This window comes from Colletotrichum fioriniae (genome assembly GCF_027942845.1).
Source record: "Colletotrichum fioriniae strain IMI 355084 chromosome Unknown scaffold_10, whole genome shotgun sequence".
Classification (NCBI taxonomy): domain Eukaryota; kingdom Fungi; phylum Ascomycota; class Sordariomycetes; order Glomerellales; family Glomerellaceae; genus Colletotrichum; species Colletotrichum fioriniae.
In genome coordinates, this window is record NW_027076846.1 from 881948 (window position 1) to 898101 (window position 16154).

At 50.7% G+C, this 16154-nt stretch overlaps 5 protein-coding genes and 1 non-coding gene across 6 annotated transcripts; 2 read left to right on the top strand and 4 right to left on the bottom strand.

Moving 5' to 3' along the window:
- Nucleotides 1-727: 727 nt before the first annotated feature.
- Nucleotides 728-2590, top strand: N0V96_008296 (uncharacterized protein; the record flags this gene model as incomplete). The annotated part of the gene is made up of 3 exons (XM_053192739.1): nucleotides 728-1247; nucleotides 1310-2331; nucleotides 2384-2590. The coding sequence occupies 3 exons, from the start codon at nucleotides 728-730 to the stop codon at nucleotides 2588-2590; spliced, it is 1749 nt and encodes a 582-aa protein (XP_053049679.1).
- A 465-nt stretch (nucleotides 2591-3055) lies between these two features.
- Nucleotides 3056-4222, bottom strand: N0V96_008297 (uncharacterized protein; the record flags this gene model as incomplete). The annotated part of the gene is made up of 2 exons (XM_053192738.1): nucleotides 3056-3871; nucleotides 4031-4222. 2 exons carry the CDS (start codon nucleotides 4220-4222, stop codon nucleotides 3056-3058), a joined length of 1008 nt encoding a protein of 335 aa, XP_053049678.1.
- Nucleotides 4223-6511: 2289 nt separating this feature from the next.
- N0V96_008298 (uncharacterized protein) lies at nucleotides 6512-8457 on the top strand (the record flags this gene model as incomplete). The annotated part of the gene is made up of 2 exons (XM_065758283.1): nucleotides 6512-6515; nucleotides 6674-8457. The coding sequence occupies 2 exons, from the start codon at nucleotides 6512-6514 to the stop codon at nucleotides 8455-8457; spliced, it is 1788 nt and encodes a 595-aa protein (XP_065613038.1).
- A 2267-nt stretch (nucleotides 8458-10724) lies between these two features.
- N0V96_008299 (uncharacterized protein) lies at nucleotides 10725-12087 on the bottom strand (the record flags this gene model as incomplete). The annotated part of the gene is made up of 3 exons (XM_065758284.1): nucleotides 10725-11292; nucleotides 11418-11839; nucleotides 11911-12087. The coding sequence occupies 3 exons, from the start codon at nucleotides 12085-12087 to the stop codon at nucleotides 10725-10727; spliced, it is 1167 nt and encodes a 388-aa protein (XP_065613039.1).
- Nucleotides 12088-12774: 687 nt separating this feature from the next.
- On the bottom strand, nucleotides 12775-14221 carry N0V96_008300 (uncharacterized protein; the record flags this gene model as incomplete). The annotated part of the gene is made up of 3 exons (XM_065758285.1): nucleotides 12775-13757; nucleotides 13814-13864; nucleotides 13918-14221. 3 exons carry the CDS (start codon nucleotides 14219-14221, stop codon nucleotides 12775-12777), a joined length of 1338 nt encoding a protein of 445 aa, XP_065613040.1.
- Nucleotides 14222-15629: 1408 nt separating this feature from the next.
- N0V96_008301 lies at nucleotides 15630-15735 on the bottom strand. The gene has a single exon. It is a non-coding gene; the product is annotated as a tRNA-Phe (tRNA).
- Nucleotides 15736-16154: the final 419 nt, after the last annotated feature.

The window sequence follows — 16154 nt, forward strand, 5'->3', positions numbered from 1 at the left end:
GTCAGATGGGAAGAAGAACGGTCGTCGCGGCCTGATCTCCGCGAGTCCTTTGGCCTGCTTTTGCCTGCCAGAACTGGGGGCCAGAACAGACAACTGGGACCCCAGGCTCCGCGTCGCCCCATGGTCACGCTCTGCAGATTATGTGTGAGGAAAGTCTGGAGCCCCAAGGGCAATAGAGCTCAGCGCCCGCAACAGCTGCCCTCCACCATCCCTCCGGCCTCTCCCCCAGCCTGCTTAATGTTCTCCAAGTGCGTGTTCCGTGTTCCTGGGGTCTCTCCACTGGAGAAGAGGCCTGAAATGCGGACAAGAGGTCGCTCCTACTTCGGCCGTTTCTCTCCAGGTCTCCACACTAACACCAGACAAAAATTTCGGATGACGATGTTGGTGTCGAGGTTAGACAGACGGTCACGTCGAGAGTCGGGCGAGGAATCCACAATCCATCAATGCCGTCTTCGGGTTGGCTGACTTGGAATATTGGCCGCTCTTATTGTTGATCTACTAGTGTGTCGTCGTGAGTAGTGGTAAGAAATGTGAAGGGTGATTAAAAGCCTGGCTCGTCCCAGTCTCTGGTGTTAGTTGTCTTTTCTTGGCAGGTGTCTTTTTCCCTCCGGACCATCAGAGCCGCATTTCTTAGCATCAGCCTTAATCAGATCTACTATTACCCCTTTGGGCCAATCTCTGTTTAAACGAGGTCTTGGCTCGCGGCAGCGCGGAAATACCCAACAACATGCACGGAGTCAATCTTGCCCCGAAGATTTCGGGCAAACACAACCCGGACAGCCAGAATGAGGCTCACGTCGAGAACCTCGCCAATGCCCTTCCTGGTGTAAACGAGAAGGATGCTGCCGCCATCGCCGCGGCCGGTGGTTGGGAGGTCGATGCCTTCATTGACAGCATGGAACGGGAATTGGAGGCTGCTGGTGGTTTGAAGAAGGGCTTTTTCCAACTGGAGTTCACCAACACCAAGTATTTCACCTGGCTCATTGTAGCCTTCGCCTCGATGGGTGGTCTTCTCTCCGGTCTCGACCAGTCTCTCATCTCTGGTGCCAACCTCTTCCTCCCCGGTGACCTCGGCCTCACCACCCGCCAAAACTCTCTCGTCAACTCTGCCATGCCTCTCGGTGCCGTCGGTGGCGCTATCATTCTCAGTCCCTCGAACGAATACCTCGGCCGAAAGATGTCCATCATCATCTCTTGCATCCTTTACACTATTGGTGGTGCACTTTGCGCCGGCGCACAGAACTTTGGTGAGTCCCATCTAGAACCCATTCCGCTTCTGCATGCCGGACATGGCTAACTTGCTCTAAAGGCATGATTGTTTCTGCCCGTGTTATCCTTGGCATGGGTGTCGGTCTCGAGGGTGGTACCGTCCCCGTCTACGTCGCTGAGACCGCCGAACGCCGAATCCGTGGTAACGTCGTCTCCCTATACCAACTCAACATCGCCCTCGGTGAGGTTCTCGGCTACGCCGTCGCCGCCATCTTCATTCACGTGCCCGGCAACTGGCGCTGGATTCTCGGATCATCCCTTCTCTTCTCCACCATCATGTTCGCCGGCATGCTCTTCCTGCCCGAGTCTCCTCGTTACCTGATGCACAAGGGCAAGACGCTCGAAGCCTACAAGGTGTGGAAGCGTATCCGTGGCACCTCTACCCCCGAGGCGAGAGAAGAGTTCTTCGTCATGAAGGTCTCCGTCGTCGATGAGAAGCAGCAGGTTTCTGAGGGCGCCAAGAACAAGCGTTTCCCCTGGATGGACTTCATCACCGTCCCCCGCGCCCGTCGTGCTTTGGTCTATGCCAACATCATGATTCTTCTTGGCCAGCTTACTGGTGTCAACGCCATCATGTACTACATGTCCATCCTTATGCAGCAGATTGGTTTCAACGACGAAAAGGCCACCTACATGTCTCTTGTCGGTGGTGGCTCTCTGCTCATCGGTACCATCCCTGCCTGCTTCTACATGGAGAAGTTCGGTCGTCGCTTCTGGGCCAACACTATGCTTCCCGGTTTCTTCGTGGGATTGGTCATCATTGGCGCTAGCTACCAGATTCCTACCGATACCAACACTACCGGTGCCGTCGCTTGCTACCTCATCGGTCTGGCTTTGTACATGGGCTTCTTCGGCTGCTACGCTTGTCTCACCTGGGTTGTTCCTTCTGAGGTCTACCCTACCTACCTCCGATCTTACGGCATGACTACCTCTTCTGGTCTGCTCTTCCTGTCTTCCTTCATCGTCACCTACAACTTCTCTGCCATGCAGGAGGCCATGACCCGTACTGGTCTCACTCTCGGCTTCTATGGAGGCATTGCCATCTTGGGATGGTTCTACCAGGTAACAAATTCCATTCCCATGTGATACCAAATCGTAGACTAACACTCCATAGATGATCTTCATGCCTGAGACCAAGGATAAGACGCTCGAGGACATTGATCGTCTTTTCGAGAAGCCGACCAGCGAGATTGTCGCCATGAACATGAGGAACAATTCCCAGGCTTTCGGCAACTTCTTCATGGGTCGCTGGGGCAGCAAGGCGCAACAGCCCACTCGGGAACTTGAGGTCGAGGAGAAGGGCAAGGACATTGCGGCCTAAACCTCTCCAATGTATTTTATGTATGATGAATTGGCTGTGGCCGAGATAGATACCCTGATACTTTATAATCCAAGTGTTTCGAGACCTTGATAAATCATTTATTGTTTGAGAGTGCGGATCCTCATCCAATATACCTCGCGCGCCTATGATTGGACTACACGAAACTCCGCCCATCCATCAGTCCGGACTCGATGTCGCCCCCTTCCCATGCAGCTTGGCTCCGCGACCATGGAACAAGGCGTGCCGCGCCGGGTCTCGTTGTCAACAAAGGAGCAATCTCAGGGATGTTTCAGCGCATACTAATGCAAACAGTGCGTTTTCAACATGTCACTCAGGGCACTCACATGCTGCATGTTGAGATAATAGAACTAAGTATGACCAGACAAGTTGTAACTCCCACGTCTCTTACCGTTCAACATTGACAAAGCGAAGACCTTAAATCAAGGTTCCAAAAACCACCTTGACTCAGACGAAGGGCTTCCATTGTTCCTCGCACCAGTCCCAGAACTTGGTCGTATAACCAAGCCCCTCCTCCGCCACCGGTTTCAAGGCCTTCACGATATCCTTCCTTGGAATATCATCGTCGATTCGTATGCGTCCCCAGGGTATGACGTACGCCCCATTATTATCAAATGAGATATCCGGGGACAAGCCTGCGTATAGCTCGGTATATGCACCGAATTTCGTCTCGTACAGGAAGGGAGTGATAAAGAGCATTGAAAACGCCGGGACCCCGTCATAGGCACCCGCTTTCAGATTACCAGGGTTCTGGACAACGCTGACAATATTGTCAGAACCATAGCGAGAAGCCATCTCGCGGCCGAGAAGCCAGTTACCAAACTTGGAAACGGCATAGTTTAGCGCACGATCAGGCGTACCCTCTGCAAGGTGGTCAAAGTCGATGCCATTCTCGCCAGTGGTCAACTCCGCCATGTAACTCGCAGTCCAGACAACACGAACCGAACCTTTTGGAGCTTCTCCCGCGGCTGCTCGGAGTTGGGGAAGGAGGAGGTGGGTGAAGAGTTGCGCGGCAATGCAGTGCATGCCAACCATGGGCTCGAAACCTTGCTTCGTCTTAGCGCCTTCTTCTATTCTATAAGCGCCCGAGCCAGCATTATTCCAGAGAATATGGAGCTTTGACTCTCGTTGCGCAAAGGTGGTGGCGGCTGCTTTGACACTTTCAAGATCGTTCAGATCAAAGGGAAGGAAGACTATGGTGCCGGGAGTCTCGGGTGCCGGTGCCGCGGTTGTGATGGTCTCTATGGCTTTTTCGGCACGTTCCTAGATGGGTGGTAGGTCTGGTCAGTCTTCGAATGATTACAAGACTTGCTTTCATTGCGAAACAAAGTCGAGGACCCTTGAGATCAGACAAGACCCAAGTATTGAGGTCGTTGCCAGTCATCCGAAGCCGAAGAACATTGGCTTTGTTGTGAGACTCACCTTAGATCGCGATGCCATGTATATTTTAGCACCAGTTGCATATAGAATCTTGACAAGCTCAAACCCGATGCCGTGGTTTGCGCCTGTGACGATGAACACTTTCCCTTTCTGGGATGGGACGTGTTGCTCGGTATAGGTCGGTTGTGGCGGAAACCACTGAGAAAGCAGGTTGCGCACTCCGGCAAGAGACATGTTGACTGAGTTTCGCTATATCAGTCACAGATCTCACAAACTACCAGTGTTCCTATTTCAATTATGAAAGCGGTTATGAAGTGGCGTGGTCGGGAATCGTTCCCAGGGCAGTAGAACTAGTATTTATGTAGCCGGGATCCAAAAGCCCGCTCTTCGGCCGACAGCTTGAAACAAGCTAGATGACAAAAGTACTTTCATGATGGCTCCGTTGATACCATGATCCTCAGTGGTCAATTTCTCTTCCTTGCGCAAGCGATACGGCGCTGAGGCGTGGCGCGGAGAGGACACCGGCGCTCTGTCAGACGGAATCTCACATATTAAGGTGCTTATCACTGCACCTCCCGGCCACTTGAGTCGTCATGCTTACTAGCCAACAATTCTTTCCTTCTCATTATTGGACAATTTTACGAATGACTAATATTATTAAAGGGGACTTTGACCATCACCCTGACACCCTTGCAAGCCCGCTAGGATTTGGGCGGACTTTTAACCAGAAACTGGACGTTTCCCATCCCAGTGTTTGCTGTCAGACATTTCTCAGCACTAAGATCTTACTTTGGTCCAATGACAGGAGAATCATCGACTACAAAGACACAGAGGGAAGTTTGGCTCCTTCGCAGTTCGTCTCTGTCATGGCTTTAAACTCTCAGACCTATGCTTGAGCACCTTCATCTAGGTAATCGCGTCACTCACATAAACGGACTACTGGTTTGCACTCAACATTTCAACCCCGCAAGCGTCAAAAACGCTTCCAGAATGGCCAGTTTGCCGTAATCAATCGGTCGTGAGGCAAAAGACAGTCACCCCCACACATGGGTAAGGTGAGTCTGCTACGCCCCGGTCCTGCATGGAAGGGGTCACGAGAATACTACGTTAACCTGTGTTCCTACATACGTGCTTCCCAATCGCTCTCTAGAAGAGCCTGGTTTCTTATCAGTTATGACAAACAAGTAGATGTGTCTCCTCGGCTTTTCCCAATTAACCCCGCACATGATGTTTTGTCCAACATAATACCAGTACACATCTTTTTCACCGTACACTCGAACGCGAATGCGTTCTACTTCAAGTCGTTATCATGGATGCCATCATAGCCCTCGATACCGCGGGTCTCATATTGGATGCAACGAGATACATTTTGGAGATCATCTCAGCTTCCCCAGTCACAGCAAACCGGAGTCGCCACAATGAAGAAATCCATCTAGGCACTGTCACAAGGTTGAAGCTTGCCCTGGCAGAGAACCAGATTTTATTGAAGAGTGATCCCAGCCACTCGAGTGGTTCGCTTCCGCTACAAGAAATATCTACCTCGCGAGACGCTTGCATCGCGCTTCTGGACAACACGGAGTCTATCATACGACGGGCGTCCGATGATACACTAGGCGAGACAGATACGCGGGGCTCCCAATGGCGTCAGCGGGACGACACATACCACGAGCGTAAAATTGATCGCCTCAACACTACGGTGACACGTCAAGTCATCGGTATACTCAAGTACGTAGTGCGAAGACCGTGTCATGATACTGTCTGATGTCTATCACAGCTCCCGTCTATCCCGACTAAGCCAGTCCTTGAAAGTACTAGAGAGTCAGGGGCGGTATGCTCGACCAGAACACGAATCCCAAGTTGATGTTATGTCGAGTAACCTGGAAGACCTGAAATTACAAACGAATAAGCAACTCACGGATCCACGCGCAAGCTTTTCGGAGGCCGACGTCCAACAAATGAAGATCCTGCTTACGAGACTCACGAAGTCAGAGGATGCATTACTCGCCGACACGATTGTAACAAGTCTGAATTACACCAGTCGACCTGCTCGCCTGGACTCTATCCCGCAAGCTCATCAGGATACGTTCCAGTGGGCATTTCACTCTCGGTTGTCAGACTGGTTTGTCTCCGGAAGTGGAACCTTTTGGATCTCGGGCAAACCCGGATCTGGCAAGTCTACTTTCATGAAGTTCATTGCCAATCATCCTCGGACGAGAGAGTTGCTGGGACACTGGGAAGGCTCATCCAGCTCACTAGCTGTTGCGTCACATTGTTTCTGGATCGCGGGTACGCCGATCCAGAAATCATGGCAGGGGCTTCTCCAGTCTCTACTCTACGACTTGCTGCATGGACACCCAGACATTGTATCCCTCGCCTGCCCCCATCGGTGGGCGGCCGCCAAGACTGGAAAGTGGCAGACCGCTGCCGAACCCTGGTCTGTGTTCGAGCTTGCTGCTGCGTTGCGATCTTTATCGACAGCCGATGACGTCCCTCTGAAAATATGTTTCTTTATTGACGGGCTTGATGAGTACGACAGCAATCACGCTGAACTCTGTCAAGTTCTTCTTGACATGGCTAAGTCCCCGCATATCAAGATGTGTCTGTCCAGCCGTCGATGGCCAGTCTTTGAGAGGAGTTTTGGTCAAGAGGATCAAGAAAGCCTTGATATTCATGAGCTGACAAAAGACGACATTCGGAAGTTTGTGCATGCTCAGCTGAGGGCTGGTCCTCGCTGGAGTCTCGATACATCCGAAAATGCTTCCTTGAAGCAGGCTGAGCTCGTTGATCGAATCGTGGCTCAGGCCAATGGTGTATTTCTCTGGGCTTTCTTTGTTACGCGATCTTTACGAGAAGGTCTTTCGAATGGCGAGAGATTGGAAGATCTGGCCGCACGCCTCAGCCGATTACCCTCAGACTTGGATCATCTTTTCCAGCACATGTTGGATAGCGTGAATCCTGCCGATCATCGTAAAATGGCGGGAATCTTACAGGGGGCTATACATGCTCTGGAGCCGCTTCACGTCGATATTTACTGGCAATTGGAAAGAGAACTAGAGGATGTCAAGTCTCTTTCTAAAGAAACGATAACACCAAACCCCAAGGAAAATGTCGCTCTGCGGAGAGAGCAATCCAGTTACAGCATCAACGAGAAGACTAAAGGACTGCTCAAGCTTGTCAACGACCGAGTCGAGTTCCTTCACAGGACCGTAAAGGACTTCATTTTAACGAAAGATATCGGCGAGTACCTCCGGGGGAAGCTTCCGACTGACTATAATGGCTTCATCTCCATCGCTGCTGCATATCTCGGGTTCCTGAGAGCCACACGCCAAGATAATTCACTGGTCGCAGACATTATTAGGCAAGGGCGAGGGATGAACACCGGTCCATATATTGCACATCTGAACCAAGCCCTGCTTTATGCGTCCGAAGCGCTGAAACAGACAGATCAACTTGGTTCCAGCCAGAGCCGGCAGGTCGAACAGCTCTTGGATGAGTACGAGGCAGCCATTGTCAACATGGTCAAACTCGGCCAGTTGACAGTCAGGGGCGTTAATGCTGGCGGATGCGATCCGAGAGTGCTGTTCCGCGAAGAGCTCCTCCGTCATGATCTAGCGCCTTATTTGGCAAAGAAAATTCGCCAGATGCCGGATTTCTTCGATGTCTTCGACGAGTCGCCCCTGTATGCAGCGCTCATGCCCATGTCTCGCGGCAGTGGCGAAAGTTCTGCGCCTGCACTAGGAGTCCTCGATATACTTCTTGGCCGTGGAGTGGATCCAAACTCGGTTCCGAGAGAAATAGGCATCTTGGGCGATCTCGATGCACCTTCGCCGTGGGTTGCGTTCGCTCGCAGCACAATGTCTGTCTTCAACATGCTGTCAGGGCCGTGCATGTTCCCTGCCCAGCGATGGAACGACTCCCTGAAGAATGCCACATTTAGCCGCTTGCTGTCTCACGGCGCGGACCCCAACAAACCTCTGCTGGACCGCCCGGGAGCCCGCACCGTCTTCTCACACTTCTTGGATATCTCCTTGTCCAAATTCCTCGGCGAGGAATGCTTCGAAGACTATCCAAAGACACTAGATGCGTTTCTGCGAGCAGGCGCTAGTCTGGGTGTGCCCGAGCTGCGCAGGCAGGATGGTTCAACTGTAGAAGCTGCCTTTGGGAACCTAGCGAGAAGACACCCAGAAGAGTCGATTTTAGCGTCGTTTTGCAATGAGCTCAAGAGCCTCATGGCAAGATTGACAGCCGACCCGCCGAGAGCTACGTTTACCATGTCAGTGTTGGAAAAGCTCATACAGCACTGCCGCGGCAGAGAAGGAGACCTAAGCGAGCTGAAGTCGGCTATACTTCAAGGCTGCCCCGCGCATGTCAGTGACTCCCTGGCCCAGATGATTACTTCTGAGATGACTCGTCATCCCGGACGGGGATCCGAGCTGGAAAGATTTCCAAAACGATTGAGGCGATCATAATATATTGGACTTGTGAGCGAGTAGCTCGAGCCGAGACAACTAGTGGGATTTTCTTGTGTCTCATCTGTGTCGCGCGATTGAGAATTTGGGGAATAAGTTTGCCTGCATGTGCTCGTGATCTTAGTCATTGCTAAATTTGTTTTGATCGCGGTGTTCCCAATTTGTGGCACCTCCAGATTTTTGCCAATGCAAGCTGACGATATTATCTTGAAAATACACGTTGATGTCTCTTGTTTGAGAACGATTTCACTAATTACCGTCGCTATTGAGACCCGTTGCTTCAGTGCTACCCATCCAATGCGACATGGAGGAGACAACATCACCTCGCCCAGTCTCGCCGCCTCCATATAAGCCAACGTCAGGGCAGTCAAAGCCCCAGTTACAGAGAGTCTGTTCCTCTACTCAGAGCATGCAGGGCGGGTCTACCCTCTGGCACGCAGAGCTATTGGTACCCTCAAACCGATTCTGTTCGCCCTGCATTCTATTAAGACTATTCCATCAGCACTGCGACAGTCATATTTAAGCAGATCCTGGGGACAACAACGTGTTTCCGAAGTTGGTCTCAACTTGTGGGGAGGCCCCTATTACCACAGCCTGGGACCGCCCAGCTTTCCATTCCCCGCACAAGTCGCAAAGATCCTGGACATATGTCTCCTTGGAACACTCAGTCAGCGACCACACGCTGTAAGCATCCTGGTTCAAAGAGTCGCGCCTCTGAAACTACAATAGTAGTTCGGCTATACCGAGCACACCTCAGCTGTCAAGTTCTTGCAGCGGTGCCAGTGTCAGGGCCCAGCCGCTGTCATCTAAAGTCCAAGAAGCTCTATGACCGAGACCGAGAGTCTGGGAGGGACTACACGGCTATGTGAATTTATTGCGCGTTCCATTCTCGTGCTGGATGAGTTTTTTTTCCTTAGCTTTTGATTTTTCCTTCACACATGCATTTACTATGTTCGCTTCTCATCAAGCCGGCGTCATTGCAGCCTTAAAATGTTTGATGCGCGACCAATGCACTGCTTAACTCCCCACTTGCCTTGACTGCTCGACAATCACAACCCGAAAGACGAATTCTTGACCTCGTGGCCAAGGTCCGACGTATAACACCGATCATGAATCAGTTGAAGTTGCAGTTGATGTCAAGTGTCACAAGGACATGAGCGCAACAAGTCGACATTGCATCCATAGCCATATTAAGCATAACAATAAGTCCAGACACGCGACGTTTCGAGTCACCAACGTCGATCACACGATGGAACAGCAGGTAAGCTTGAAGCCAAGCTTGATGCTCGCCGGTGGGATTGGCTCGTATATTAAGCACAAAATTCTGCGCACATCATGAGTCGATCATCTCTTCAGTTCGCTATCAATCCAATACACTCGTCGTCTTCTATTCATTTTACCTGTTGCAGGCCAACTCAACTTTCACTTCCTAATTCAACCGCCTTACCCTTCCACAATGCAGTTCAGCATCTCTTCCATTTGCATCGCTCTGTTCACCATGAGCACCCTCGTGGCCGCAGTCCCCGTAAGTAGCATTCTAAAATCTTAGCTACAAGAAGCGTTAAGTCAATGTTTGCGTTGAAGCTAACGCGAATGTAGCAAAACAACGCCCGCGAAAAGTTCAAGCAAAACAGCTGCAAGAGCCAAGCATGCAGAGATTCCGTTGACTCTGGATGCCCTCTCAGCAACATTAATTTCGTTCTCGGTGGCTGCGATGACCCCACCTCGTAATCGGTTTCAGTGGGTGATCCTATGGTCAAGGAACATGGGGGACAGGTCACAGGTGTCACAATACCTGAGGTTCATGTAGAATCCGAGGCTAGGAAAAGACATCTTCTCCCAACCTGATATCCATAGACCTTGCTGCTTCAAAACACTGAGTGCATGTACTTTACTCAGCACCCACAGCGATATGTGTTTAGTCTTTTCATCCTGTCTGTGACTTGGCTAAAGTTATGTCAATATCATGGTTATCTGATTTGGTCAATGACTATGAACACTGGGAGGCAGCTCGGGCGTCTGGAATAGTAACGAAGAAGACTATACAAAAGAATATTGAGTGTTGCATGCCGGATGCTCGTTTTCTACTTTTGCTAAATATGTTACCGATAAAAACTATGTGCAGTGCTACAAATTGCCAACCCAATTACGATGCTGTACAAACGCCGAAGCAAATTCAAATCAGATGGATATTCTCGGAAATTCAAACGCCCACATCCGCTCGTACAACTTGGTCAATTGCTTCCGCAACCCTAAAAACGTTCTTGCTATTCACTTTCGACGAAATTAGCACGGAAACCATCGAATGGGGCAATCTCGAGCTCTAACTTACATCCTGATATGGACGCTCTTCCTGTTGATAATAGGTAGATGTGATGTTCCTCCCTCATCGTCTTGACTTGGGGAGCTGTGAGACCAGTGTAAGAGAACATCCCAATCTGATCGATGATATGTCTCCAAGAGCCAGGAGTGCCTCGCTTCGTGAGCTCGACGAATAGGAACGCTCGCATGCTCTTGATGCGAGCGTTCATCTTCCTTAAGTCTTGTCGCCACTCTCTTGTGAGTTCGGGATCATTGAGAATGGTTGATACAATGCGTGCACCCCATGCTGAGGGTGTCAAGTACTCGGAGCCGATGAATTGTAGCAAGTTGGATTTGATGGCAGGAACTGCGGCTGAATCATGAGCGAGGATGTGGAGAGCACCGACTCTGTGACCGTAGAGACCGAAGCTCTTAGAGAATGACTGAGCGACCAGGACCTCCATCGTTCCTCTGCCAACGAAGTGACGGACTGCCCAGGCGTCGTGGTGGTCATCGCCAGATGCGAATCCTTGGCTAGAAAGTGTAAGTCAGTAACGTTGAAGCCTAAGTCAATTGAAAAGGAGGGCATGACCTACTAGGCAATGTCCAAGAATGGGATGATGCTGAGCTCTTCACAAACGCCGGCAATGATGTTCCACTCCTTCTGTGTTGGGTCGCATCCCGTGGGGTTATGGGCGCAGGCTTGCAGGATAATGATGTCGCCCGGTTGTGCGTCTCGTCTTAGAGTCGTTACCATACCTTCCAGGTCGAGAGACTTGGTCTTGTGATCAAAGTATGGATAGAACCTGCGATGAGTTTTTGGTGAAGCATTTTCCCAGATTTGCTCGTGGCTTGCCCAGGATGGATCTGAGATCCAGACATTCTCAGGTCTGACTGCCTTGTCTAAGAACAAGGCTCCCATATGAATGGCTCCGGACCCAGCAATGGTCTGTACAGTTGTCAAGCGACTCTTGACGGTCTCGAGGACATCTCCCAGGAGGAGTTTCCTGGCAGCTTCGACGAATGTGGGAAGTCCGGCAACGGGTAGATAGTCGTGATTGTCTTGGATCTGTGCTTGTGCCTACACGTCGAGTAGATTGGGTTAGTGTGAGGCTTGACAGCGAAACATGACAGTGGAGGACAATACGCCACCTTTTTGACGGACGGCAATGTCCAAGGCTGTGCATCATCGTCCCTGTAGACGCCAAGACCGAGGTTGACCTTATCAGGCGTGGGGTCTGCTGCAACTGACTGCATTACAACGAATGCTTCATCATAAGGAGCCTCAATCAGGCTAGAAAAGTGCGACTGCACAGCTAAAGAACCCATTATTGCAGCGAAGTGTGGTCTAGTTTGATCGAAGAGTTTGCAGGAAATGACAATTCCTGCGATTTAAAGGGGTGGAAGCTCATCGTTCTTATGGTTGACTCCAATGCTGAGGGCCGAACGCCGAAACTGCGTGAACAAGGCATATTGGGCGAGCAAACAATTGTCATTTTGGGCCCCGACCGCCGAACGTGACTGCCGGCCCCAGGGATGTGACAGAAACAAACATTGGTGACATCTGTTGGTCGAGATCTAGGGCGATTGGGTTCACGATGCAAGGATTGGGCCACACCGCCTGCCTGACTTCCTTTTGCCTAGCAAGGGGGGAAGTTGCTTTTCCCAAGGGTGCGCTTCACTTTGCGGACTCGCGGAAGTAGGCACATCTTGCCCGATCCATGGTCATGGGATTCTGCCAGAAAAGCAAACATTTCTGATATTGATTCTAACTCACTGTGGTAATGACAGCCGTCGCTAAACTTACTCCAGGCACGAAATTTTGCGAGACAGTTGAGATCTTTTCCCGCGTACCTGGTTCGACAGGTGTTCGAATCAGGAGATTGTCCCGGAGTTGTCGGCGCAGTTGAAAACTTTCGAAATCAACCCCGATGCATACGCGTCCTTGATGGACACGGCCACACTGTATCTGTTGCCCACTCAGTTTTCATTCTTCGGGAAAGGAATATAATATACTTACGTTCCGGCGACCACCATGAACAGGCCCACAAGGACGACGAAAACGTGAAACCCGTACATTGCTTTCTTTGATACACCTCCCTTTCTGTATGACGAAAAGTCCTGCATCCACAACAAAGCCGGGAAGATGAGACTGAAGGGAGCAAAGCAGAGAGCGCCCGCGAGTCCGAGAAGATAGTTGAGGATAGGGACGGCTTCTGCCACGATGAACGCCAGGATTCCGAGCGTCATGTTGCTGCCAATCCAGGTTGTCCAGTGGATGACGGTGTTTGCCTGCAGATGTTGCGAATCTCTCAGGATGCGCACAAAGAGGTATTTCGCCGCCACATGTTGGTAAATACCGACACCGATGATCAGACCAGGAAGCGCAACACCATACGATATTTTCTTGAACAAAGGGCCAGCGCTTCCAAAGGCAGGAGTCGCGAGCCAAACACCACACCACCGGTAAATGACCAGTGAGAACGAGAGATACATCGCCAAAACGAGAACACCGGTCACCAAAGCAGCCTTTCTGTACTGATCCGGACGACGCATCTCTGAGATAATTGGGAGGTACATTGAGGATCCACTGTTGCTGATAAAGATGTTTGCGCTTGCGGTGATACCAGCAACAAACGTTGGGTGGGCAATCGCTGTCCAGCCGAGATCGAAGTCACCGGGAGGAGCGACGGCAGGTCGATCTTGTTGGGTGACAGCAACAACGAAGATGAAGACGGCGATGAAGAAGGTGGCGAAGCCAAACCAGGTGAGCCAGCCCAGGCGGCTGAACGTTCGCACTGCAGAGAACATGGTGATGAGGATTGCACCCACCAGGGTAAAGATGACGGTGCATGCTCCGTGATTGGACAGGGCATTGAATGCTGTCGAGATGGAGACAATACCCGCTGCAGAAATGAGGACTTGGGCAATGAGGATCTGCAACCCTACAAGTTCCTTGCCGACGCGACCCCAGAGGCGACCGCACATGTCAGCCAAAGCTAATTGGAATCATCAGTATGTCAACATGTTCAGGTGCAGCCGAGAATCAACTCACTATGGCATTCGGGATGACGATTGCGGAACTCGCCAAGGATAACTGCGGTATCTGGACATCACATGAGCATTGTTGTCGCTGGCTTCAAGTTCGACAAGACTAACAAGTATTGAGAACGTGCCATCCAACAAGAGAAAGAGCACCGCCTACGGCACCAAGGGTGGCGAAGGCTCCGGGGACACTCAAAATGCTCATAGCGAACTGGATCTTGAGGAACATGATCGTGGCGCTCTGCCAAGTGACTGTGCGGAACTGGACGCCATCTTCCGTATCCTTGAAAACTTCGTGCGTCGTCAAAGCCTGTTCCTTGAGAGAGGATATCTCGTTGTGGACCGAAGGCGGTCTGATTTTATCGTCGTTCATCTCGGAAGGCATAGCGTGGCCAGCATCGACTTCGTGGGCAGTCATCTTGGCAGTCTGGTTTTCGTGATTTGATGCAAACACTCCCGAGACCACAGATGTGGAGAGCTGGCTTCGTTGGTCCTATTAAATGTTCCATCATCGGCACTCCGGAAGAATACCTTATCTGGATTTATCAACTTTTCCCCATGTCTTTATCATAATGCTAGCCCTTGAACAGTTAAGTGTAGCACGCGTTTGATGCGCACCCTGGCCGAGATAAGGGTAGCTTCGCGGAGATAATCCATGAAAATGCATACAGTGTGGTCGCAAGTCGGGCACCGTCTTACATCCCGACTCAATTCCGATGCACATCGCCAAAGAACGACATGCTGCGCTGCGGTTGTGGACCATATCCGATGCCAATCAAATAGCATATCAATGAGATTGCTTGCAATCCAGAGGATAATGATGATTCTTATCATATCATACACTAAAAGCATGCTAATGCAAGCGCAGAGTTGTCCCGGCATTTCGGTATCCAATGTCCAGTTTGTCGGATGTGCCAGATGTCTAGGCTTCGAATCTCTTTGTTTACCAAGCCTGCAGGCGGGACTGGACCCCTGTTTGGTATCTGGTCAGTATCAACAGAGCTACTATTTCCTCGGATCAATTCACACGAAAATGTACGTAATGTTGAGAATACCAAGGCCCAACCCAGAAAGAAATCGCAGTAGCATTGTACTGGCGAATTATTCTTCATATCGGCTAAGTTTTTCCGGACCATTGATACGACTTTACCGTTGCTGTGGCATTTACGTGGCCAGGTTTTGACCCCTAATTCATTGCTCATTGGTTTTAGAGTTCACGTGGGACCCATGTGAATAGTGACAGCCTCTTCAGCAACGTGCGGCGATGTTGTTTTACATGAGGTGGTCGCGGGCGACTACAAGCAGCGAATGCAGTTAAGCAAGGCCTCTCTCTCTCTCCACGTTTCCTAGTAAGACGACTTGATATGGAGTATTCGGGGTATCTGATGTTGCGTATGCAAGTACTCAAAGCGCCTCCTTGATGCTAAATGCACGGCCGATGTTGCACTATGTGTTCCGAGGCTATCAATGGCCGTTCAGCAGCGCTATTTTTGAAATATCACTGGCAATTGAACACATTTGCTAAGGAGTTGATTGAATACGTTAGTGCTAAAGAACACTGCTTGCTCAATTTACCGGCTGCAACACAAATGAGTCGTGTCTAACTAAGTGTCGTATGGGCAGCTGGGGTTCGTCCACTGCTCCACATGCCTGGGTTGATGGCATTGATCTCCACTGAGATCATAAACAGGATTTCAACGTTGTTGACTTGGTTTTGCTCAAGTTTTTGTTTCCTCTATCAAGCAGTCCACAAATGGAGCAAAAGATGTTCGTTCACGCAGGCATCCATCCGCAGGTAGATGAAAGAGGAGGGCAAAAGTTGAACTTGCGGCCAGTGTGGATTGAACACACGACCTTCAGATAGATGGAATGAAGTTATCCGGGCACGAAGTCCGCTTCAGTCTGACGCTCTCCCAACTGAGCTATGTCCGCCGCTTAGATTCATGGGAAAGACAACTGCTACGGCAATATGGATCATTGCCTGCTGTTTGGGTGGTTGAGAAGCAGTCTTAGTTTGGTCGGTGACGACAACGAACTGTGGGTTCATCAATCCTGAACTGGGACTGCTACGTCTTATGACGGTGCAGATTACTTGAGCACGAGGAGTTTGAACTCGGGATCCCGTAGAAGTGGATAGGGCGCAATCTGTAGAGCATGATGTACGCCAAGACGTCAGCGCAAAGAGGACTTTGATAGGTAATGTAGGTGAACCTGGGAAGGCTAGCTTAGTAATTGCGCCTAAGAACCTGAATGCAGCATCTCAGGTAGCTGATGGCCTGGCATGGACATCAAGGCATGGTGTGGAGATCGTAGAGTCTGGAAGAACAAAACTCGAACCCGTCGGGGGCCGT